This window comes from Corapipo altera, unplaced genomic scaffold (genome assembly GCF_003945725.1).
Source record: "Corapipo altera isolate COAL_440 unplaced genomic scaffold, ASM394572v1 53, whole genome shotgun sequence".
NCBI classification, from domain to species: domain Eukaryota; kingdom Metazoa; phylum Chordata; class Aves; order Passeriformes; family Pipridae; genus Corapipo; species Corapipo altera.
Window position 1 is genome coordinate 5,942,870 of NW_020884900.1, and position 25,883 is coordinate 5,968,752.

General features: G+C 38.8%; 1 protein-coding gene across 1 annotated transcript in view; it reads left to right on the forward strand.

Annotated features, from left to right (window-relative positions):
- ZCCHC24 (zinc finger CCHC-type containing 24) overlaps positions 1-25,883 on the forward strand; it is a 109,077-nt gene that overhangs the window by 7,146 nt on the left and 76,048 nt on the right. The window contains exon 2 of the mRNA XM_027649357.1: positions 9,465-9,665. Within this exon, the coding sequence (XP_027505158.1) occupies positions 9,465-9,665 (201 nt within the window). The remainder of the gene's footprint in view (positions 1-9,464; positions 9,666-25,883) is intronic.

Genomic DNA, 25,883 nt, shown 5'->3' on the forward strand with positions numbered 1-25,883 from the left:
ATAACAAGCAATTTTTATCAAAATATTGCATGTTATTGACATGTGAGGATTAATGCAGAGAAAAGTTTTCTAGATCAGAGTTTAAGTGGGCCATAAAAGGACTCTGAAACCTGATTTAAGTGAAATTTAAATCTAAGACCAGAGAATCTTTTCCATGCTACTTTAAGAAGCATGAAAAACAGTGACACAATGCAGTTGCAGAAAGATGCAGGCACAGATATTAGAAAGCCAAATCATAGAATACTGATATTATGTATTTGCATAGAAACAAAAGCGTGTCCTGTTAGCCAAACTAGATGCATACATATAAATGCTACCTAAAATGTGATACTGGGTGTCACCTTCAAGTTTCTGAACTGATTAATAAAATGTCACAGTTAATATCTGTACCTTTCCCCAGTTTCTTTTCCTCAGAAAAATTCTGCAGCCTGATGCCCATTTTGCTACTCTGCTGAATTGTTCTTCTTCTTCCTTCAGAAAGCCACAATTAAATGATTAAATTAAATGAGGAGAGTATAAGTGTTTACTTCATGGCAGTTTATGTAGGTTCTGTGTGGGTTCCAGAGTAGTTATAATGGATCAAAGGAACTAATTACATTTTGCAGAGCTATTCAGATCTTAAAGTAGTGCTGACATAATTCAGACAGACAGTATTTCCTATGTGTCAAAACTTAGATCACTTCTTTTTTCCTGAAGGTTGTTTTTTATTCTCAGAATGATTACAAGCAATCTGTGATCTACTAAAAGCAGAACCTAAAATTATAGACAGGTTCACCTGAGGAAAGCAGAATAAATGCAGGGATTAGAGTCTTGGGCTTTGTCCATGTCCCTTATTATCTAGACAGACCAGCACAGCTGTGGGGAGTTTTGGTAGGTTTTAAGTTTTAACGTTACAATCCTAACCCATTTCTTTCTGTTGTGTGTTTTGGTATAAGCAAATACTAACAAGTCCAATACTTCGACAAAGAGGAATTTTAAGAAGCCTCTTGTAGATCTTTTTTCTTAGCTCTTTCAACTGCTGCTGATAGGAAATACTGGTCTGCAAACCTGTGTCTAAAGAAGTACATTTTGTGTTTCTACAGATTTAGTTTGAAGATTAGCAAATACCCTCACGATCTAGGACTTCATCTTATATGCAAAGCAGGAATGTGTTCCTGCTATATTAAATGACCACCCACCACTACTCCCTGCACGTGGCGGGATTTGGTGTCTCTTTTGAATCAACAGAAGTGCAGTACCCTACATAGAAGGATCACAGGTATCTGGAAATACAGATATTTATTTACACCTCATCCAGCTAACTGCCAACTAAGCAAACACTTAAATGGAATCAGCTTGCTCTCAGAGATTTCTCTTGCTACTAGGAGCTCCAGGTGTCTAAGTGATTGTAGCAGGGGGAGTTGGAGCTTATATTTCTTCACACTAAGACAGCCTGCTGGGCAACTATTTTTAAGTAGTCATTAGGGCTGTGGATATCTGTGGCTGAAAGGATAGCAAAGGAACTATTGTACAGTCATTGCATCCTGAAAATGGAGGACTAGCAAGAGTTTTTAAGAGAGTTTGAGCATCACTGATCCTTGAAGTACAGAGGCATCTTTCTCAAACATATGTTGCAACTGAAATTAATAGAGTAATAGATTCATTCCTCTAACAGTCCCAACTTGGGGGAAAAAAAAAATCCTCAAATCTATTTGGAAACCAGATTACTCAATTGTTATTTTATAATTTATCTAAAGCAGATTGTGATGTTTTAGGTTTAATTGCTCAGATCACACTTCAAGCTGTGCTGTATCACAACTGATGAAGAGGGTGGCTTTAAATGTAGATAAAACTGTCTAAAAGCTGGAATCACAGAATGAAATTCCAGCCTGTCATTTAGTACATAGAAATAATTTATTTTCCTCGCTATATTCAATTTAATAAAAGTTTTTGTCTTCCCGTGAGTGCAGGAACTGAGGCCCTGAGCGCATTGCGAGGGGCCCGTTCTGGGCAGATGATGTATTGTTTCTACCTCTGACAGCGACCTTAGCTTTGCCTCTTTTAAACTTTGGCAGGCATTGCAGAGGTTTCTGTGCCAAGAAGGCATTACTGAATGTAAATGATATAAACAAAACTGTCTCAGACTTACGGTTCTGTTTAACCCAAAATGGACATTTCTTAGCAAAACCTTTCATCATGCAAGAGCTGCACAGGAGGTAAATGCTTTCCTAAGTGTGTCTTGAACAGGCACATATCTATTTCCGGGTGTTATTTTTCTTATGTTTGGAGTGTCAAAAGAGCCACCAAATGAGAGGAAACCCGACTCTTGTTTTCCAAACTGCAGGTCAGATTGAGACAAGATTTCCTGCAGGAAACAGAGATGTTAACAGAAAGTGCCGGGATCAAAACATGTCCATCCGTTTCTCCCCTCACTTTATGCCATACAACCTTCATAACCTCCTCCTCGCCCAAGAACCCTGTCTCAACCAGAGTGGCTTGTTTGTCAGCAGTGTGAGGAGGCAGTGGGATGGAGGTGCATGGCAAAGGCCCTCCCTGTGGCCTCAGAAAGGTCAGGGAGGTTGGTGGTGGGGGAAACCCAGCTTCAGGCAAGGGATAGGCCGAGAAATGAAGGTTTTTGTTGGGATGTGTTAAAGTAATTTGTGCAACATGAATGGTCTCCCTGATATAGTGTTCATGTGTTAGAGCTTCTCTTTAGCATAAGTGGGCAGTTGTTTGGCATTAAGTGGATGAAAAGGATCCCTACAGAACTTGGTGCAAGATTCAAGATTTAGAAAGTTCCTCCAAGACTGCACACCTTTGACCAGAGCAAATCTCTGTCCTCTTCCACACCTGCCTTTAAAGACTTTTTGTGATATCCCCATACATTGTGTAAAGTGAGTGTTCTCACTAACATCCACAGCAAACCCTTCCCTGAGGCTGAAATAAGGAGGATCACACTGCTAGGAGGGAGCCAAAAGACCTACGGAAGCTCCAGCAAGCCTGGAGATGGTGACTGAGCAACTTCTTAACTGTCAGCATTACTTCTATACCACTGTATAGTAGACAGGGAGAGGTATTTTTTTTAACATCTAAAGATTTGTGAAATTCATTGAATTCTTTGGATCAAAATGTTAAAGACCAGCAGATGTAAAACAAGGCAAGGTGGTGTTGGTCTCCAGCCTTGCTGTGAACTGAAGGTACAGCAGTCATGTACAGAGAGGGTGTTGCACCCACTTGCTGTTCTGCAGAATCTCAGCAATTACATCCTGAGAAGCCACAACCAGCCAAGCTGTCAGATTTGGAATAACTAGATTAGAGAGATCTGTCTGCTAGAGTAAAGATTCATCGCCCTTCAATGACTAGCTTCACAACCACTAGCAGGTCACACAGCATTCAGTTGTTTCATTAAGATACTGTTTCTGCAAAAGGAAAGTCCTAGTGCCATCTATCTGAAAATATTTATAAGTAGACATTAGTGTTAGCAATTTAACATAAACATGTATTTATCTAAAACCCCCTATAGAAGAAGAATGAATTAAGGTATACTTGGCTAATGTAACTAGCCGGGAATGTATTAAGGTTTACTTGGCTAATCTGCATTTGTCTGTGGTTTTATATGAGGAACTTGAGCAATTCAGATTTTACTAAAGTCAGCCCAAAAACCAGATTTTTTGACAGCTGACTTAAATGTTGATTTCAGAAGGAAACAAAAACCCAAGTCTTTTTTTCCTTTCTCCAGGCAAACATTTTCTTCACTGAGTGATGAGCTTGGCTTGCAGTCCTCCAATGATAAAATGTTACTGAGCAAACTCTTAAGCTGTTTTTTTGTAATAGTATCCAATTTATCAGAGGACTTAAAGCAGACACAAGCCATACAGGAGCAGTTTTTGAGGTTTTCCAGTTCAGCCTTGGTAATTAAACTTCTCTGTTTCTTCTGGCTCAAATTAATACAACTAAATTTATTACAGTATTTTCATTTAATCCCTCTGTTTTCAGAAGGATTTGGGGTTGGCCATAAACATTGATGATGATCTTAAAGGTCTTTTCCAGCCTAAACAATTCTATGATTCTATTCTATGATTCTGCATTAGATGTTTTCTTTGGGGACAAAACCAGGGAACTGTTTGTTCACTTATAAAGAGCTGAAGCACAGAAAAGTCATGAGTTTTAAGTGGTTATATCCACACGTGTTCATCCTCAGGTGCAACTCTTGTGCTTTCACACATACTGCATAGCCCCATGGATAAACCCCATGTGAAAAGCAAGCTTTAGGACACTAGGAGAGAAGAGACAGATATAGGCCCTCAGGTTTTGTGTATTAGCATGTACAAGGCACTGAATTACTGTTTGGGTAGCTCAGATTTCCCTCTCCTCAAACACGAAAATAGCAACTGAGTGAGGGCTTGGCTATCCTACTGTTATATCCATGACACAGCACAGGGATGCACTCACTTCTTAACTTCATGAAAATTCAAGCTGATAACTTTAGCACCTTTTGACATTTCAGTGCAGGGCTAATAATTAGCATGCCTAGTCTGGTTACCATCATAGAGCCTGGAGAATGTTTGCAATTTACAGTATATGAAAACCTTACTTTTTCCACACTGATGACAGGGCAGCCCAACCTGCCTTTTCCAACAGGCTTCAAAGAGCCATGGCGCCTGTTGACTTAAACTTAACTCTGGCAGTCAAGATTGCTTTATTTTTGTTTGCTTTATTAGGTTGGCAACATACTAAAGGAAAAACAAGTCATCAAAATTTCTCTGCTCATTGCTTTTCAGTTACAGACTATTTTATGGAAGCACTGATGACTGGAGTAAGTTATAGGAATATTGAATTGCTACAGGACCTCACTTCAGTATGTGCAGTTAAAACAAACATGGAGAGAACCATGAGCACCAATCATACTAACTTAAAGAGCATCAAAACAGACCTACTGGCCAGATACAGCCTATCAACCACATCAGCCAGCACAGGTCATTCTAGCTTCAGGTAACTAATGGATATGAATCCCTTTATCATTGCCTTAAGGACCCAGCAGCCACAAACTGAACTTGGGATAGAAACTGATTTTTCCAGGTACTTTTCCTGTCCATACCTAAAAGCTTCACTTCTTAAATCCTAATAAGAAGATACCATTCCCACATAAACAGTTTGCCATTGCTTATTAATAATCAGCTGTTCTGGTAGATAGGTAATCCTTTCACCTTTGGTCAGAATTCAACGTTTCATAATTGAGATGCTACTGTGCTATCTGTGCTTTCTGGTCCCTGTTAAAAATACCTTTACAGCTAAAGCAGTAGCCATACATACCAGTGGAAAACTTGGAAAGTAAGACTTGCCACTAACTTGTTTGAATGTTTCATTGCATATTCCTAACAGTACTGTTGTCTTTATTTTCAACATTTCACCACTGCTAAAAAAGAAGCTGTAGAGATAAAGGCAGTGTTTCCTTTTCCACCTCTTGGCACATCAGTTCCAAAAGCAGTCTCTGAAAGGCAGGGACCTAGCCAAGGGAATCAAGAGCATTTGCCAATCATTCACGTAACTAGGAATTTCATAGAGGTGAGTTAGATGCTGGAACTCTTGAGTCACTTGCATATGTTACCCAACTGGAAATCATTGTGAGGAAGCTATAGAAGACAATAGCTGCCTCTTTCACAAAGGACCACACTGCAACTTTACAGATTACGTGGCCTTTAACTGGAAACACTCAGCAAACAAATAACAAAGGAAGTTTTGCTTCCCAGCACCACCAACAGATATATTTTAAAGATCTACCAAGCAGAGAGGTTACCTTTGGAAAGTACAACATCAGACTTTCTGTTGGGTTCATTCGACTAAGTCAACAAGTTTCATAGGAAGGAAAACAAACAAACAAACAAACTTACATTATCAGCTGGAACTTCCCACCAAACCAGTTTCTAAGTTTTACTGTCAGGTCCCCCATCCCCCAGTAGAGCAAGATAAGGAAATCCTGAATTCATTGCAGCTGGGCTGATGAGCCTTGTAATTAGGACATGCAGTGTGGTCTTTTGGAGCCTTGAGAGCACTAACCCTTTCACTGCCAAATCCTTTCTATCCTGTTAGAGCTCAAAATGAGACTCCATTTGAGAGGTACTGTTGTCTACTTTTTAAAGAAATAGGTTGGCTTTGCTACTGGTGCCTTGTGAACACAAAGCAATCATTACTTTCGGTGGAATTCATCAGAGGAGCAATCTCCCTGCCACCTCCCTGATGTCTACTAATATGCTTGAGACCACAGTGAGTTAGAATGCATTTCTAACTTCCTCTTTATTTTCTGTCTGAGAGCATCAGCATTCTCCCTGATCATTCCCTGGACATCCCCTTTGAGTGTGAAGCTAATTCAAAAGTTTTTATTCAAAACCCTTCTTAAAAATCCCCTTTGCCGCAGTGCAAACAGTAAGGACTGAATTGCTGATCTGCACAATTAAATACTCCAGAAAGAAAAGAAAACAAAACAAAACAAAAACCCAGAACTGTTTTGGTTCATTCACGCCTTGTCTTCTACAAAGACAAAATGGACTGAAACACCATTTCATCACATTCATTACATGCCCTAAGCTTTCACTATTTGATTCCAGGGGCCAGGATGAACTTTCCCACTACCACCCTTATTATATAATTTGGCTTTTGGGAATGGCTTATTTCCTCATCTCCTTCTGAAGAACTGGAGATTTCCAGTGCTCGAAACAGGACGTAGCACCATTTGTGCTGGTGCTCTTTATAGCAACTTTCAAGTGCAACAGATTTAAGACCATTTTCCAGGTCAGATTGGCAGGAACCATTGAAGTGGTTTGCCTGACTGTACCCAGAGGGATGGGCTGCATTTTGGGATCGTCTAGGAATTTGCTTTAGGAATTCATTGTTCTTTAAAGTACCAGTGACATCAGCAACGTGCATCTTCTCCTTTAGTGTCATCTTCTGGGATGATGTATTTGTTTCTTCCTTTTTTAACACTGGGCCTCAAGTGGGCCCATAGGGAAGAGCTTTGTGGTGCTATGCGTAAACTGGATGTTTTACCATGTCCAGCTTTGGCATGTATTGCACAAATGCACTGCCAGCTGAACCAGGTGGCCACTTTTAGAGCCATGTGTCACACTTTGGCCACAGAACCAATGGTGGCTGCTACGATTATGATTTAGTGTCAGTGCAGCCCATAGTCTGATGGGATTCTGGCCTTTGGCAAGGCTTCTGGTTGAAACAAAAGTTTGTAAAGGTTCGCTGACAGAGTGGGCCACCTTATGTTACAGTATTGATCTGAAATGTGCCCAGAAGGGTTGGTGAGGAATGAATTACATAATCCCCAGTTTCTCAAATAATCCCCAGATTTCTCTCTTTTAATGAGGGCAATAGCTCAGTGTAAGGGATTTTAGGAAAGAAAACAGTCACCACTGCAAGCCATACATCCAATTCAAAGCCCACTGAAGGCAGCAGATAGGTATGTTTTCTTTTGTCACTGAGTTGGCCCTGGGGGCAAGAATAGCAACCTCCTGATGGGATGGCCAGGAGTTACATATTCTACCTCCCCAGGAGATATTTTAGATTTTGGCAATAGGTAAAGAATTTGGGATTTCACACATTCTGCGTGTTCATGCATACAGCTTTCTATAAAAATCAGATAATAAGGAATTTGCAAACTTACTGATGCGTGTAATGCATGTGAAGTACTTTAAGAATCTCTTAAAGGCAAGAGGACTCTTAAAAAAAGATTTTATATTATTCCAAGTATATATAAGAGAGAGTGGCTCCTAGGGAGACAAGAACTTCTTGAAGACTCTTAATTAATACTATTTTGGCATCCATAGCGCTTCCACTTCCTCTTAACAATTTGATGCCAAGAATTTCTCATTCCAATAGCATCCAATAAATTCTAGACAATAAATTCTAGTGACTGTTGGAGGTATCTTTGGTTGCTTGATGGCTAAAGCAGCTAAAATCTTGTTATTCGTTTTTGAAATAGCTTTTCCTTTTAAAATCTATAGCTTTAACCCCTGGAACAAAAAGGCTGATTCTCCTCTTAGCAACCACAACATCCTGCACCAGCACAGAACTGTGCTGTGCAGGGAGTAAAATTATGGGCATTTCAGTGCCTGGACATATGTGAAGTCTCCTGTGAGATCAGATTCTACTCTGGGGCCCTTTGAGTTGATCCTGCTGCTGTGCACCAGCTTCAGTTTTGTAAGAAGGGTCAGTGTTTTGTTTGACCATAGTGCAACTGGGTGGAGCAGATTATCTCAGGCTAAATTTTTCTTTACAGTGTACACCATCTGCAGTGGGATGGGATTCAGTGAGAGCTGGGACTCATCCAGGTACTTGTGCCTAGAGCCTCAGTATCATTCTTTTGGTGTGTGACTGTCAGCCGGAAAACACTCAGTGTGCAGACATCCTGAATGTTTGAGATCTCTGAAATAAACGTATTTTCCATTTCAGATTTGTTTCACAAAGTCTCTAAATCAGTTTCAATGCATGTCTTCAATATGTATATAGCAGATATAAACATATGAAAACATATATGACATATATAAAGACTCCACTGAAGTATTTGGATTTAATAGCACTGAACACCATGTGAAAAGCATCCCATAACCTAAGGATGGAGCGGACAGTCAATAGTTGGTCCTATTTCTATAGTTATTCATTATTATGTTAATGTTTTTAAGAGTTATTTCCTTTTTAAACTCCTGCTACAGTTTCTTTTGAATGTTAGCAAGTTAAAGAATGAATCCTTGTTATCTCCATTAGAGAGAATAGCTATTTAGGTGTTGATGGGTTTCCTGCTGTTCTAAAACTACTGAATGGCAAATCAGGAGCTGCTGATTTAGATTTGCAGATTGAGAGAGTGAAGATCCTATTGAGGTGAAGTACAAAACATAAGTATTTACTGTTTATCAGGAAGTGTTTAAATTACAGTAGGTTTCCCCTTAGAAAATCCAAAACAGATGTAGACCTCAATGTTTCTTGTTATGATTTGAACATGGGACTCTATATTGACTGTCTGATTAACCCGATTGGAAATTAAAAGCTATTTTGCATTTTTCTTGGTGTTCTTTTCCTTTCCCTGACTTCACTATTCATTGTGTAAGTAGTTTTGGACACAAAAACATTTCTTTTTGTGAGTTGTTCTTTCAGCTTTTTGCCTGCACATTCTAACCATACCATAAATGTGTTACGGTCAAACACAAGAAAGCAGTCACTGCTTAGTGGAAAGGCTGGACTAAGTGAACCATGGCAAGCTCAAGAGTTTCCTCAGCAGTGGGGTGACCAGCTCCATTGCACTGCCTTTGTGAAACCTCTTTATTAATGGCCTGTGTATTGCTCTCCTCAAATATGCAGCCATGTTTCTAATGAAAAAAATCACTTTTTTTCCCTGCTCTTTTTATCCTTCTCCTACTCAGATCTGCCTCAGACCAATCCTAAATACAGTCCTGTGTTGCATGCAATTTTTTTCTTTTCTTTTGCAGGCTCTGAGCAGCAGTCTGTACAAGAGTGCATCACCTTATGGCTCACTTAATAACATTGTGGATGGGTTAAGCTCCCTCACTGAGCACTTCTCTGACCTATCCCTTTCTTCAGAAGCCAGAAAACCCAGCAAGAGGCCACCTCCTAACTACCTGTGCCACCTCTGCTTTAACAAGGGACACTACATCAAAGACTGCCCACAGGTAAGGAATATATAATATTCTGGAAAAATCTTCATTAAAATTTTCCCCATTCCCTGATTTAGTAACAGAGAATTTGAGAGGGAGTAGCACTGAAGAAATATCTTGACAAAGTGCCAAGCTAGCCATGTGTTCTTTTAATCTAGTCTTTATCACAATGCAGATGGAAAAAGTAAGCTATTTCATTTGCCTGATAAGTATTACAGAAGATATTAATCTAGGCACATGAGTAGGTAGATTTTGGAAACTTTAAAAATGGCTACTATGAAATTTTCTGTTACAGAGATTGTGTAAAATACGTTTTCAAGCAACACCCTGTGTAGTCAGTTTGGCAATAGCACTTAATAAAAATATAACAAGTTACATATGCTAAAGGAGAAGAAATTGTTACATTGGAGAATTTTGAATCAGTAACACAAGCTCCAGGTATTTCTGGTGCAAACTCTCTTCTGTCTTATAAAAGAGTTTTGCTATACTTGGCAAGATGTGTTGGTCTTTGACTCCTAGAACTTTTCTGTAGTGGCAAAGCTGGCAGTATTTATTTCCTTAGAAAAGAGGTATAAACCAGTGTGCAGAGGTATAAACCACTCACCAATGTGCAATTTATTTTTTTTCCTGAGGCTCCAAGCCACAGTGTACAAGGTTTTTTCATTTTCTCTGGTTTCAGCTGGATGCAGTTGTGTTGCTGGCTTAAACTTTCAGAATTCCAACAATATCCTATGTAGAGTCCCAAGGAAATTAAAATGCTGCCAATACTTTAGAAACACAGATGTGGACATTACCAGCATCCATTTCACTATGACTTTAACCTCTTATCCTCTTATTGTATGACTTTCAGCAGAATTAATCTGCATAAAATTAACTACAGTTAATTTGCAGTTGAGGATGTCAGACATATATAAGACAAAACACAAGCAGAAGAGCATCTGCCAGCTGAGTAAGATCAGCATGAAATCAAGTGTAACATCAGATGAGCTTTAACTGAGTGAATTCTTCTTGCTGTTATGAATAGACTAACTTTATTACTTTAGCTGTATTTAATTCTAATGAAAGCTATGGAATTAAAGTACATTTGCAATCTTAGGTGTGGCACTTGAAAATGGTTTTATTTATTATTTCAATATATATTGAATAAGAATTTTCTTTAGGAAACAACTGTGAAATTTTCTTTGCTGGAGATCAAAAGTGTTCCGGTTTGTGTACTTCTGTGTTTAATGTACTTAATTTAGCACGTTACAGAACAAAGTAAAGATAGGACCATGTAATAGCATACATTGCTTAACAAGGGGACTAAAACTAGAACTACTATGTGGTGGAGTGAAAAGCTGCTAATCTGGGGTTGGATGGCTGTGCTTTGCCGTGCAGTGTGAGAAACCAAATGAATGCAACAGGTCTCTTGACGATCAGGACGTGCAAGCTGCAGCTCACACAGATGGTCCCAAGTGAATGTGTCAGTGTTGGAGCAGTAATGCATTGTTTATTTCATAGGCATTCTTATGGTTTGAGGCACTAGGGATTAAAGAAATTTAGTGAAAATTGAAGACACACGCATAGAAATCCAGGAGATCCAAACAAATTAGGGACTGTGTAGGAACAGTAACTCACTTAAACTGCACATCCTATGTTTTGGGGTTTTTTTAAAGATTTAACTTAATGTCTTCAATTTCTCTGTGAACCAGGAAATGGAAAGACTTCCTACTGGGTGTACTCTGTGGCTGTCCTATGAGATAGGGAGGAATGACTGAAGGAACACAGGACAGGGGGGCACCTGCTCACTTACTGCATGTGGTCTCCTATGGTTACAGGCAACCATATCATATAGCCCCTTTCCAAAACTGATTAAGTTCTAGTTGGGAAGCATTTCAGTATTTTGCCCTTGCTACTGCTGATGTGAGAAGCTGCTCCAGAACCTCAGTCCTCTCCTAACTAGAAATCTTCCAATTTCTAGGATGAGTGTAACTCATGGTCACCTTACAGTCATTTGTTCTCCTGCCAACATTGTCCTCCACTGAAATAGTTCTTATCCCTCCCCGGTGTTTATCTCAGGGTGTATTAATAGACTGCAATCATATCCTCTCTCAGCATTCATTCTGTAGGACTAACTGAGCCAGGTTTTCTCAGTCTCCTCACAGAGAGTGTACAGACTCTCTACCTCCTTCTCATGGCTGTTCTCTTGTGCTTTTCATCTCCTTGCACATGTGTGACTACATGGACATATGGTCAGGTCTCGTCAGTGCCTTTTGCTGTGTGTACACATATCTGTTTCTATAGATTAAAGTTTATGTTAGTTAAGGAACAGGCGATGTGACATTGGTTCTGCTCTGTTGGAGATTTCTTCTAACACAAGCAATTGCTTTATGGTGTAATCAGCATGAAAGTGCTTTCTTGAAAAAAAAGCAAAGTTAAGCATTCACAGAAATTTACACATTTCCTTACGTTATCTAAATTTGAGGACAGATCTAAAGAGGATGACCCTGTTTGCACAAGTTGTGTTCAAAACAGTGAAAACATCGTGCTCAGGAAGGGAGCACCAATGGCAGGATCAGGCTTTTGTCATAAAAATCCCCATTTGTTACCACTGCTTTTGACAATAACTGATTTCTTAGTGTGAACATTACATGCACTACTTAATAGCTTATATTTTGATGCTTAGTTTTGCTAGTGCTGTCAAAAATGAAATTTGTTTTGCAAATTCTACCAATAAAGGGCTGTAGCTATGCATTTTTAAAGTACTTAAACCTGGATAGAGAAAAGAGATAAAGTAATCTGATCTAGACAAAATGCATATCAGTAAATCATATGGTATTTTTATTTTCTTTTTATGTAACTGCCTAATAAGAAACACATTTTGAAAGGGAGTGTTTTATGGAGTTTTTCCTGCATAGCAAAGAAATTGTGTAACAAGTTTAGGCCTTTAAAACAAGCAGAATTAAGTGAAGGTATAAACACTGAAAAGATATCATCTTTTTCTGTTGCTGTAAAAGTTGATGAAAATACATGTATCAGTTCAGATTTATCTCTTAAGTGATGATCATATTTCAGGAGGTTAAGTCATTATAAACAAAAATTGCCAGCTTTAGTATTTGACTACCTCAGGTATCTGCAGTTTGTCCAATATCATGTCCAAAAATATCTGTTGGAAATTGAAATGGGATTTAGCAAACTTCTATTATTTTAGCTTGTAGTTTATGTCATCTATAGTGATAGAAAGCGGGATTTTTTTGTTAAAGAAACTACCAAAAATAAGACCAACATTAGGACTAAAATCCGTAATTTCTAATTTGCTTATATTTGAGAAAACTGTTTGTTGCAATTATTATGTCTATAAAAACCAGAGCACTTACCTTTAGCATCATCTTTATAGCATAGCTACATTTGTGAGTTTCAGTGGCTCAGACAATAACATCTTACTCATACCTCTCTGATATTCTTTCATGTACAGAATTCTCCTTGACTTGAATGAACTGAAAAATGTGTAGAGAATAGAGGTTAAACACACTGTTCTTAATGTAGTGATCTCTTAAATTATCATTGACTATGCCATAAAAAAATAAACAAAATATTTCTCTTTAAATAGCAAGGAAGGTGAGGAATGAGAGTACTTTTACTACGTAGTTTGCTAGTGGTTGATTGCATGATATATAAATATATATGTATATAGATTTGTGAAAACTCTGTATACTTGTGTGCTCAAAGGTACGATGCCAGCTTCCATCTCACATATGCGTGATAACCACAGGACCTTTTTCCCCTTACCAGGACAAAAAATGATGAGTTCTGGGCCAGTAATAGTTTAGAATGTATGATACTTTATGACATTTATTTATATAGCAGGCTAGAAACTCACGGAAGACCTTTCTAAAAAAGTTGTATTGTCACTTTTCACCCATTATCACTGTAGTCTATATTTTTAAATCCTGTGAAATATAAACAGTGAGTTCCTTTGTACTATGCATGGCCTATATAAAATTCATCTTGCTCCTTTACATCATAGGGATGTTATTGACATGACCACTCTTCCATGATGTCATCAACCTAAACTCAGACGTGTCATACATGTTTAATTTGCAGAAAGTATAGGATAATGGGCTGTACAGGATAATGGAGTATGGTGTTACATGCAGCATATATGGACATTTGTGAATGAAACACCTAGTTCAGATTCTGAGGTGTTGCAGAGTGATTGAACCTTTTCCACTTTTCAAAAATCTGCTGTTGGAAGGAAATACATAGACAGAGATTCTAGACCTCATTTATTACTTATGTCATTCCTGTTGTTAATTTGGGCAATAAAGGCAACAACAGAAGTCCAAGCTTGGAGCTCCAGCAAAGCATCTCTGTATTCAGAATTTCCAAACTGCTTACATTATGTTTCTCTCAAGCACCGGTTCCATGTTCTGGTGTCTCTGTCCTAACTTTATTCAAATACCTGTGCCAGTGCCAAGCTCTTTGAAAAAATCTTTCTAACAATTCCTGTAAATCTCTACACAGGCAAGGAACTCTCACATCACGGAGCCTCAGTGGCGAAAAAAAAAAGGGCAAATATCACCCATAATTCTGCAGTCAGTTCCTGTGCACTGCAACTATTTAGCCCAGTCCCTGGGAGATGTAGAACTGTTATAGAGTGTGTTTCCCAATTTTACATAATTCTTACAGAGGAAAATGCATGTGCATGCTTATAGAACTACAGACATACTACCACAAACGTATGTGTAATGAGAAACAATATTAGTCTCTTTTTGCATTACACTTCTAAATTTGTGACTGAAATGCATGGCATGATCCGTATTAATGTGGCCAACGCTGGGAGTCTTCCACTGCCAACAGTGATCTTTGAAGCAGATCCTGAAAAACTAAAGTGCCTTTAGAATGCATATTCAAGTCAGTGGGAGCAGTAGGTAATTGGTGTGGCTGCTTGAGCTTGCATAGATTTGCTTTTGTGGTTTCTTGCAGGATGTGGAAGAAATCAGTGTCAAGCTGAGTTTAGTCTTTTCTTCTCAGTCCACGGCTTGCTCTGCCAGATCATGCTGCCCTGAAGCTGTCCCTCCCTGTGGTCAGATATAGTGGATCTTTGGCAGTAGAGTTGGCTCAGCAAGCAGCTATTTGGCTGCAAGACTGGAGCGACTCTCATGCCTGAATCATTAATCTGATTTGTCTTGTGCCTTATGGTTGTGCAAGGATCTCAAAGGTCCACAACATTCAAGGAATTCACAGCTGTGATTTCTCCAGGTACCAAAGGCTGACTAAGATGGCAATGAGGACCAAGCTGGCATCTTTACAAAGAAGAAAAAAAAAAAATTACCTTTCTGGGTTTTAGCTTAGACATCTTAATTTTTTTAAAAAGCAAAACAAACACAAACCTCTTGAAATTTGTTTTTCTTTTAAAGATGATGTTTCAAAGAGCTCTGGAATTAAAGGAGATCATAGATCATTTAGCAAATCTTAAAATTCACTCTGAAAATAATAGGTTTTGACAGTTGCTACACTTTACAGTAGTCTTCTGGATGTTGTGTGATCGCCTCCGAATAAATGTGTCTTTTCTCTGTTGAACTGAGTGAAATATTGGTATTGTTACTCAGTTACAGGATGAGGGGTCAATCTCCCCAGCCTCAGAGGAGTCTGATACCCTGTATGGGCTCAATTTTTTCCAGTTTCACTATAGTTTTTAATCAGAGTGTACTTGCTGGCATTTGATCTGGTGTGGTGTGGGACACATAATAAAAGAAAACAATAGCTAAACTCATCCCTGGTGCGGTAGCACTGATGTTAGTAAGATCAGTACTGAGAGAGAACCTAATAGCCTGTATGACAAGGAGGGAAAAGGTGTTAATCTCTGCTATATGTAATTGTTTTCAAACTGCATGTGGCACTTCAGAAAAAACCTCTATATACCCAGCTTCTTGTTTCTGTAGCTTTGAAATACATTTTGATATGTTAATCCATTTTCTATGGTGCATATTTCTTCCCATAAATATAGCTCCGTAAGAAATTGTAGTTCTGTAAGTACCTATGCACATACTAAACTTCCACATTACAACATGCTGGAACAATCTGAGGCTCTAAAAAGTCCTGTTTATACACAACATGCTACTTTCATTTATACCTATTTTTCCATTCTGAACCTGCATAAAATTATTTTAGATGATTTGGACGTGGCTGAGATTTTTTTTAAATTCGTTTTTTCTCACATGCAGCCGCTTTGACAACTCCATGATATAAAATATACTAGAGAATTTATTGCAGGCTGTTGGATTTTTTTCTCATATACTTGAACTTAGCTCTGCCAAATTTTTTCAGAGTTTCTGAGATTAGCTGGGTATATTTTCCCAGATAATTTCTGCTTTTATTATGAAGACTTGCAGAAATATTGTAACAAAAGTGTAGTGGGCTATAATTTGGTCACATCCATTCTACCTCTGGAAATGTAAGTTGCTTAAGAGTCTAAAAGATCAAAAAATACCCATTCTGCACTGTTTTGGAAATTCTGGGTAAGCTGTGCAGATCATTATTTAAACCACTTATCAGAGAGGCAAGTAACTCAGACAGCTGTACGTGAGTAGAGGGGATCCAAACAGCCCTGTTTTGAGAGCATGTTCCCAAAATACTAGTTTTGAAACTGCTTCTGTAGTATGTGGCATTTATGTCCAGTTGTTTGATAAACTGAGTGCTTGGAAAAAAGATACTGAGCCTTAACATACCAGAACTAGAGCAGTTAGATAGTGAAAAAGAAAACAGAAATATCTAATAAACTGTGTCTGTGCCCCTTTCCTGTCTAGCACACTACTCGACATTACATTCCCAAAAGTCTGAAAGACCAGCCAAAACCAAACTCCTCCTCCCAGGCCCATCACTAAGCTGTTATTACTGCGGCTCAGTCTTTATATACTAATACAAGTTCAAACTATTTTTTTTTTCCTGTGGGAAATGCAATGTAAACAGAGGTGATAAAGGCAAATACTGTAATAGGGCAATGTTTGTTTGGTCTTTGCAGTGACCTTGGAGTGATAACTATCAGGTCCTGCATGATAGTTACCAATGGACTGTGTGACAGGTGTTGGAGGATCACCCACCACAGAATATGATTTCATTTCATTGAGGTTTTCCAACTACCTTTTATTCACTTTTGAATCTCATTTGCATATTCTCTATCTAGATAATTTCAAGTTGACTGACAACAAAGTGGGTATGAGGAAAAGAATACTATTTGAATGTAAAACCATAAAGATACTTGGCATTTAAACAGAATAGGGTTTCAGCACTGGTAAAGCCTCATCTGGATCCAGGTTGAGCACAGAAATTCAGAGTAAACTGGAGAGGAGAAAATGTTTAATTTGCGGTCTCTGAAACATGTCTCGTGTTGAAAGAGTGAAAAACTGGTGTTGTCTGTTCCTACAAAAAGACACAATAATCTGCAAATATGTAGAAAACCTTACGTGGAGGGCACAGTTTGTTTTCCATATGCACAGCTAATGAGTCCAGTACTAGACTTCAACTAAGCTGCAGTTTCTGTTCGGCATTAGAGTGCCTGGGAAGGCTCTTGATCATTGGAAGGATTTCAAAACAGTGTAGATAAACACACATCAGGATTTTCCCTGCTGATCCTGTCCAGAAACAAGTTAGGAGAACATCTCAAGACATCTCCCAGCCTTATGTTTCTGTTATTGCATATCTGCAAACTAATATTACAATTCACTATCTTAAATGTACATAATTTATATTTAAAACCCATGAACAATAAACCAGACTCAAATCCTGTGCAAGTCAGTGAGAGACTTTTATAAACTCCTTTGAACTGGATTGAACACAGCTAATGCATTGGTCCAAATCTGAACTCTGTTTACTAACAGCTTGGTATTTACTTAGTTTGCAGTAAAACTCCTGATAAACCATAATTAGGTGCTTAGCTTGGAAATTAGTACTGAGAGCATCCCTCTTGAGAGGGGAAGTAAGGTCTGGTTTCCAGCCCTCCCCAAGCTGATTTATAGATAAGGTAAAGAGAGAACTAGCAGGTCAAACCACACTAGTTTATCAATTCCTCATTTGCACTGATAAGAAGTGAATAATGGACGATTAAGTGAACCACGTTTTCTCACTTCATAAAAGTATTTTGATTTAGTGTGAAATATAGGTTGTGGAATTTCCATTCATGATTGGAAACATTCAAGATCTGACTGGACAAAGTCCTAGTAAACCTGCCCTGACCTCAATGTTGGTCCTGCTTTGAGCAGAGGTTGGACTTGGTGACCTCCCAATGTCCCCTTCAAATTTAATGATAATGTGGCTTATGAAAATTAACTAAATTTTATGCTCTGCAGTAAGAGATCACTGCTCTTCAAGATCTCTGTCTCCCAGCTCCAATGTCTACCACAATCCTTCCTCACTGTGCTTTTAAATAAAATACTCTTACAAAATACAATACTGCTAAAACACAAAAGTAGAAGCAAATGGGTATTTTTATAACATCAAATACAGAAAACAAAAGGCTCTCCTAAACCTAATACTTGTCAAAATGTCCATGCACGAACACTTCTTGTAAAAAGGTAGCGTCATTTAATCTATATTTTAAAAAAATCAATCAAATAACTTTTTTTTCAAATGGAGTTTTTTTCTAGGAAAATTTGTTTCAACAAGCTGCTCAGCTGAAAAAGCAAAAGAGGTTGAAGCAAAAATCTGAAGTGGAAGCTTTGCACTTCGCAATGGTTTGGATTTGTTTTGCAAGAGTTTGTTTGGAAATGTTTCAAAAACTTCATTTACCCAAAATGAACATTTATATCTTGGGGTTTCTGGTTTCAAATTCCAAAAATGTTCACATCTGCCAAATGTATCAATATTTCAACTCTCCTTCCCAGTTTTAAGAGAACCCTCGTTTCCCCGTTTCTCAAAAATGAAAATACATTTTCTGATAAACCTCCTACCCACTTAAAGAAGGCCTACAAGGTCTGAGCAGAGGCTGGGGTGGTGTCACAAAAATAGGAAACACTCTGGCTGTTCAGGAGAAAGTGACTGTCAGGGGCGTGAACCATTTTGTCTCTCCCTCCCTTTTCCTTTTAGCTTACTGTACAGAGGAGGAAGCTGGCAAACAGCAAAAGCAGGGAAGAACAAGAGCAAATGGCTAAATGGATCAGCAGTTTCTGCTGGCTACAGCAGTGGCAGCTCAACCCCTCCTCGCTTCTCTGATTGTCCTGGGACAGTCTGTAGATTGTGAGGACACAAACCCAACCCAGGGAGCCTCTCTCATTTTCCTACTGTCAAGATGTATCAGTCAGTCCTGCCTTTCCCTCCTGTTATATAGCTTCCCTTAAGAAATTAAGATACTAAATAAAAATTAATCCCTCTTTCATTTCCCTGATATAACACAAGTGTTGGTGGTATTCTGCTTTATCTGGCTTATGTCAATAAATGTTATATATTTTGATATGGCTCCTTTCATAGCTATTAAAAGGTCTACTATGAGATGTGAACAGAGATTCTGAGGTAACTAATGCCATCTATGCCTTGTGGGATTGTATGTATCCTTCAGACTGGCTGAGCAAGTCTTAACTCTAATTTTATGGTTGGTTTGTGGTAAATTATTTCCTTTCATACTACACTGAATTTATTTAAATAGAAGACACGAGACACTATAGACCTGCTAGATGAGAAGCAGAAGAGAAGGCAGCGCTGCATGGATCAGGAATGCAAGTCTGTGCTGTGCTGATACATGGATGTCAGCCTCACAGACATCAAGCTCGGGATAAACTTAGTGAAAACTGCATTAATTATATTTTACTGCATGCATTTTATATTTTACACTAGAAATGATCTCTCATATTACTGATAGAAGACTGTTATTTAAGGAGATATTTACCAGGTTTGTAGAGGCTTGTTTTTCAAGATCAAAAAAAATTAAGAAAAAAATTTGTAAGACAATTTTCTTCCAAGTTTGCTTCATTTGGCAAGAAAGTTTTTATAGTAACTAGAAAAACCAAGAATAATTTTATTTCAGAGCCCCGTCAGTGCCAGATTATTAGCTAAGGCAATAAAGCCCATATGCAGCACTCAGGTTGAAACTTTTGGGGATTTTAGCAGCAAGAGCAGAAATTTTGGAAATGATGTAATCTTGATAACTAGTTCATCCTCTGATTTGCAACTGATTTTCCACAGGATGATTCCTACTCCTTGTTTCTAACTCATTCCCTGACTGTGCAGAAACGTGCATGGGAGTAAGGCAGCACCTTTTGAGATCTTCTTTATTATTGAGTCCTGTAAACAATTCTTTTTTCATTCTGCAAAGTAACACATTTCAACTAGACTTTAGTGCAGTCTCAAGCTATAATTTTGGACATGAGCTCAGCGTAACACTGAATGTTTCCCAGGTTCAAGAGTTTCACATACAAAATACTGGTTTCAAGTCCATTTCTAATTTTAACCCACATTGCAGGTGTGCAGCTATAGTTAAAGCTTTGCAACAGCCCAGACAAATCAATACTTCCACCTGAGCCAGCCTACCCACACCACCTGGCAGCCAAGAACACCCAGCCCAAACACACATTCTGCCCTCCCAAGCACTGCCCTGTGGGTCTTACATGGGTGAGGAAAGGAGCCCCTCAGAAGGCTTCACAAGAGCAGAGAGGCCCTCTGAGATGATTTTATATAAGTCATGTTACTCCCAAACTCATGATTACACAGTTGAAGAAATTAGAAGAGCAAAAAGTGGGGAAGAGAAAGGCTCCTTTCAAATAAATGGCAAACAAAAAGGGTATTTTGGAAGTCAAAGGAGATTTGTCATTAAAATAGAAACAGTTTTAAAAACCAAAATGAATTAGTACATTCCAGACCTGCATTTTGTGTTTCTTTCTTCATTTTTGTATATCTTATTTAGCAAGTTAGAGCTCTGCAATTGAAAACAGATTGCTGTAAACCCTAGTTAAGAAGACTTAATGGAGTAGAGCTAAATGACAAAACTGCACTGTTGTCTCATAAGTTTTCTCAAAAATCATGAGAAAAGTCTTCCTGCACTGTCAGGTGTCTGCGGGCCAGATTTTCTGTACACTTTACATGAGGGCAAACCAACACCAAAATAGTTGATGGGGATCCCTGACTAGATAGCATGGCACTTGAGGTCTGGGAGCCAGATGTCCTTCTGCTCTGGGGAGGATGGATAAAGTAGGTTGTAAAGATGGATAGGATACTGTATGCCTGCAACTATCCGCCTTAGCAAATAAAAGATCTATCAGTCATCCAGAGGTTGTTAGCATAGCACCACATACAGGACTGACAGACAGTTACTGCTGTTGTTCTATGATGAAAGTTGTGGTTATTAATAACAGTCTGACTTTTCGGCCACTGCTAACACTGCTGTTAAACTTTTAAAAAGAGTTGTCTCTCTTGCTGCTATCATTTACTGCAGTCTCCTAAACAGCAGGTCTTACCTCTAATTTTATGGTTGGTTTGTGATAAATTATTTCCTTTCATACTACACTGCATTTATTTAAATAGAAGACAGGAGACACTTACTATAAACCTGAAAAGTAGCGGTATTTACATGGAACTATTGGAAAGGCTCTGTTGGGGTTTTTTTACCTGTTGACATGTATAAGTAAATAATACAATGTTCTCTATAGCTGCTTGAGCTACCATATATCTAGTCTTAGTGGGTACAGATAATATGGCTGTACTGTTTATGCTGAGCTCACAACATGACTCACATGTTGTATTTGTTTGCGAAGTTGGAGAAGAGAATAGGGCAATTTTTTTTGACCATTAACGTAATTTTAACTCTCATCTGCTTTCTTCTGAGCTCCCATTCCTGATTCAGCACGCATGAGTCTGCTAATGAAATCCAGATGTCAGACAAAAAAACAATAAGCTCTCCCACCCCTCTGGTAGATCAGGTTTCTCAGAGAATGAAAAAAAAAAGAATCAGGAAAGATTCCTAGAATGTCTGAAACTTTAGATTTCAGTGTGTGTTCAGAGAGCGTAGGGCAGCAGGGGGGTGGTTTGATAGCAAGTCAAGATTCTTGGTGGAAAGGTAAGAAGAAATTGAATGATTATGTTATCTGTTACTCTGAACCATAAACAGACCTACTATATCCCAAATTCAGTGCTACCACTGAAAAATTACACAGGATGTCACCCATAGCAGCTCTCAGTCAGACATAAAAAAGTACTGTGATATAAATTATTAAATTGTTATATTCCTTGGCTTTGCTGTTTCAGAGTTCCTGGCCCTCCAGAGACTAAGTAAACCTGGGAGGAAAAATTATAACATCAGCCCCCAGTTCACTTTGGAGGATTATTCACAGAATCTGAAGTCCATGACTTGCGGCTTCCTCTCTTTCAACCTCATTTTAAGCCTACCCCTAGTCCTGGGTTGAGCTGTACACAAGGTGCCCAAAGCCCTTTAGAAGACCAAGACTTGTCCTCAGGGAACAAGTTTTTCATAGCCCTCAGCTTCTTTGGCAGCCTCTTTCCAGCCCAAACCCAACTGCAGGTTTAGGTTTTCTTCTCTCAACCCTGACCATAAACCTCAAGTTTAGACAAGAGAAGTGCAGTCCTTCCTACAGCTGAAGCTTTGCATTTTGTCTTTCTCTACTCTTTTTGATTACTGTAATGTATTATAATCCTGGAAATTTATTACACCTTAGGCCTGAGAAGAAGGGGTCAAAAATTTCTCTACCAAAAGACTTGGGCTGAATAGCCAATTGGAAAAGAAATTTGTTTCATTTTTAGAGGAAATACTTAACAAAAATCAATTTTGTTGAAGCTTTTTATGTGACTAATTCAAATAAATGTGCCCAGTAATTTTCGGACAAGTGAATAATTGAAATAAAAGTGGTGTCTTCAGTACTTCCAATAACATTGGGATGAATCAGGGTTTGTTTGGACTCTGGAGGTGTCTTTCCATAGGCACATGTGAAGCATTGTGAGCTTTCCTCATTTCAGCTATATTTGACTTAAACTAAGTCACAAAATGCTGCTTTGCTGGAAGAAGTTTCCTTTGTGTCTGAAAACAGAGCGGTCAACAGATGTGGCCTCCTGTCAGTGGCTGCACCTCTCCCAGATCTGTCTGATCACAGTGCTTGCAGACCTGTGCAAATTCTGACTCTACTCTGGGCCAGCTGGCCAGACTACTTTTGATGCAAAAGTCCTGTAACCACACTTGTTGAGATGCAATACGGAGCTCTGTAAGTTTAGGGGTTTTTAGTGCCACATTTTTCAGTACTGAACTCTTTTCCATGGAAAACTGTGTTTAGACCTATTGCAATAGAGGTAAATCTTCCAACCATCAACAGGCAGATACTTATGGATGCTGCTTAGTAGTAGTTTAGCATCTGCACAGACTCCAGAGCTCTCTGCTGTCAGACTGAACAGAGCTATTGAGATTTGTGCCTCCTACGAAGGGAACCGCTCTGTAACTACAGGCACTTCAAAGTACACATTCACTACTATGTATTTGGCCCAGGTTATCAAGCTGTTCATTATTCATGAGCTGCTCTTATCTGAACTGTGGTTCTCACTGGTCATAACTTGTGATGATGGATGGTTAAGAGCTGTGTGCAGTGTGCAGACCTTGCGTTAGAGCTGGTGTTATTTTAACCAGTTCCTCTGGTAGTTGTACACAGAGATCCAACAGGATGATTGTGCACAGAAACCACAGTGGGGACCAGTGGCAGAGCTGTAATCAGTCACTGCTCTTGAGGAGGGCAGGCTGAATGATCCTTTCCATGAAGGATGCAAACCACCTCAGTGCAATCCCTTGGACCTTGCCATTCTTTTTTTCAGGAGAAAGAGCAGTATCTTATGAAAGCATCACTCTTCATAAACGTTTCTTATCGTGTCTTTTCTTTCTGCCCCATAGTCTTCTCTGTTACAAGCCCCTGATACATTTGATGTCTGATAAGGGCCAAAAGCAGAAGCTAGTAGAGATAAGAGCCAGGGAAGTGAGAGAAGGAAGAAGACAGCTGTTGCCTGAAGACTACCAGCTGTTGAAAAATAATCAGAGAGGGCATTGTACAGCATCACCCTAAGGTTAGTTAAATAAGGACTTTAACTCCCATCTCTGTCTGTGTAAGAGACCTGCTTGTTTCAGTAGGAACTGAAGACAGACATAAGCAACTTTGGCTGATCAGCCTTCAGAGACAGGCTGTTGTCTTACTCCAGCAGAATTATTGGAGCACGTACAGAGGGTGTGACCCTGCTGACCCCACGTTCTGCATCCTGTCATACCTTTTCTTTATCTCACCTCCATTCTTGAGATTCTTTCCCAATCAATTCCTTTCCTTATCCAACTGCTAAAGTTAAATCCCTCATTTATTTTCCAGAGTATCTAAGATCAACATTTAGACCCATTCAGTCTCCTTTCCAAGGTGCCTTCCATTGATGTCAGAGAATTAAGGCTAAAGAATGAATATTTAGCACACCAAAACAAATGCAATGGGGAATGAGAAGCACATCTCTCCTATTCCTTGTATACAGTTCCCACAGACACAGGCCTTGTCTAGCTTTTCCAAACTCAACCTTTTTTCCATTATTTTCTCTTTTAATCTCCGGTGGCTGCCATTTCATCATCACTGTCATTTTATTAATCACTCTAGAAAAGATGTTGTTTATCTGCTAAGCACATCTCACAAATTAAGACACAGTGGTTTCTTCTCTGGATATTTTTAGCATACCTTGGGTGGTTATGTTACAACAAGGAACACAGAGTGCAGTGAGCCCGAGTGCTTAAATCTATAGATTTAGATCTAGGAAAAAGCAGCTTGAAGTTCTTGAAAAAGCCCTGCACTGACTTTAGTATTTTCATCAACGTCTTGACAGAGAATGTTCTTTGCACCAGATTTTGTGTTGCAGTTAGACAGTTTGTTATTGGTTCTCCATTTTAAACATAATTACAAAATTTTCAAAACCTTTACTCCCTCTTCTCCATCAGGTTTTACCTCACCACCTCTCCTGAATTTGCAGGAATGTTTTGCGTGTTAGGCCTTAAACCTCAAGGCAGGCAAGCTAACATGGTCAGCACTCAGACAAATAAGCATGATTCTGTTCAAATCTGTCAGGGTGCATTTGTTTGTAATATTGGATGATCTGGTCCCCAGTAACAAACACAAAAAGCCAGGCAATAATGTAAGATGAGAATTTCAGCTGGCTTGGCATTCTGACTTCATATAGCTGTTGTGTTTATGTGGTAGAAAGAATTCAAAATGCACAATATGGATGGATATATGAATCTTGAGTCATCAGAAGTGGCAAGACAACTTCCTCGAATAATTACTGTACATTGTACTTTTCCACACATTTCCACATAAACCAACATTTATCATTCTGTACAATGCTCCTCACTAGAAACCTGTTTGCTTCTTTCTGATCCAAGGCTGGAGAGATACAGGATTTGAGGACTTGTATCTCAGCTGATAGCAAGCCCCTTGGCTGGGATGTTCCAGCAGTGCTGCAGAGCTGGCCTGTGGCAGATGCACACACTGTTCCCAGCATTTTACTACCCACTTAGATCCTTGGAAGGAATAGGCTTTCTGCTTGTTTCTGCCCAGTTGACCTAATTGCTCAGAGAACTAAATTAGAGTAGGGGTTTTTTTGTTCTTTTTAATGACTAGTCTTGATTAAAAACAACCAAACCAAAAAAAACTCAGTGCTGTAGCGCACAAGATCATCAGTGATGAAGACAAAGGTTAGTTTTTTTCATAGTGTCATACTGGAAACTCAAATTTAGATGATTCTGAATCACTCTACTGAGAAGAAACCTAGAAGTAGAATGGTAACAAGTTGTAGCCCTTTGATTTTACATTTGCCTATGCTAAAACATAGTATAAATGTGCCATTTATCCAGTGTTTGAGATCACTGTATCAGTTACTTGACCTCTTCATTATTTACCACATCCCAAGCACTCTGCAAACTTTATTAGTCCTTATTACTTATGTTCCTCTTTTCAGCTGCAACTCTATGTAATATTATCAAACTGAAACAAAAGTGTTGCTTCAGCATCCACATGTTAAAAACAATGAATTTTTATTTTCAGATTCAGCTCACCCCTAAACTGCTTTTGACACTGAAAAGGACTTGTTACAACCAATTCAACTATGGGGATGATTCAGGGAATAGTGAATCTGTCACACTGAATTACTAAGTCATTGTTATGAGTAAGAGTCAAAGCTGTTCTAGTATTTTTCCAGGGTATAAAAGCCTTTCTAATTTTGAACAGTTGTTTTTTTGAATTTGTTTGGGTT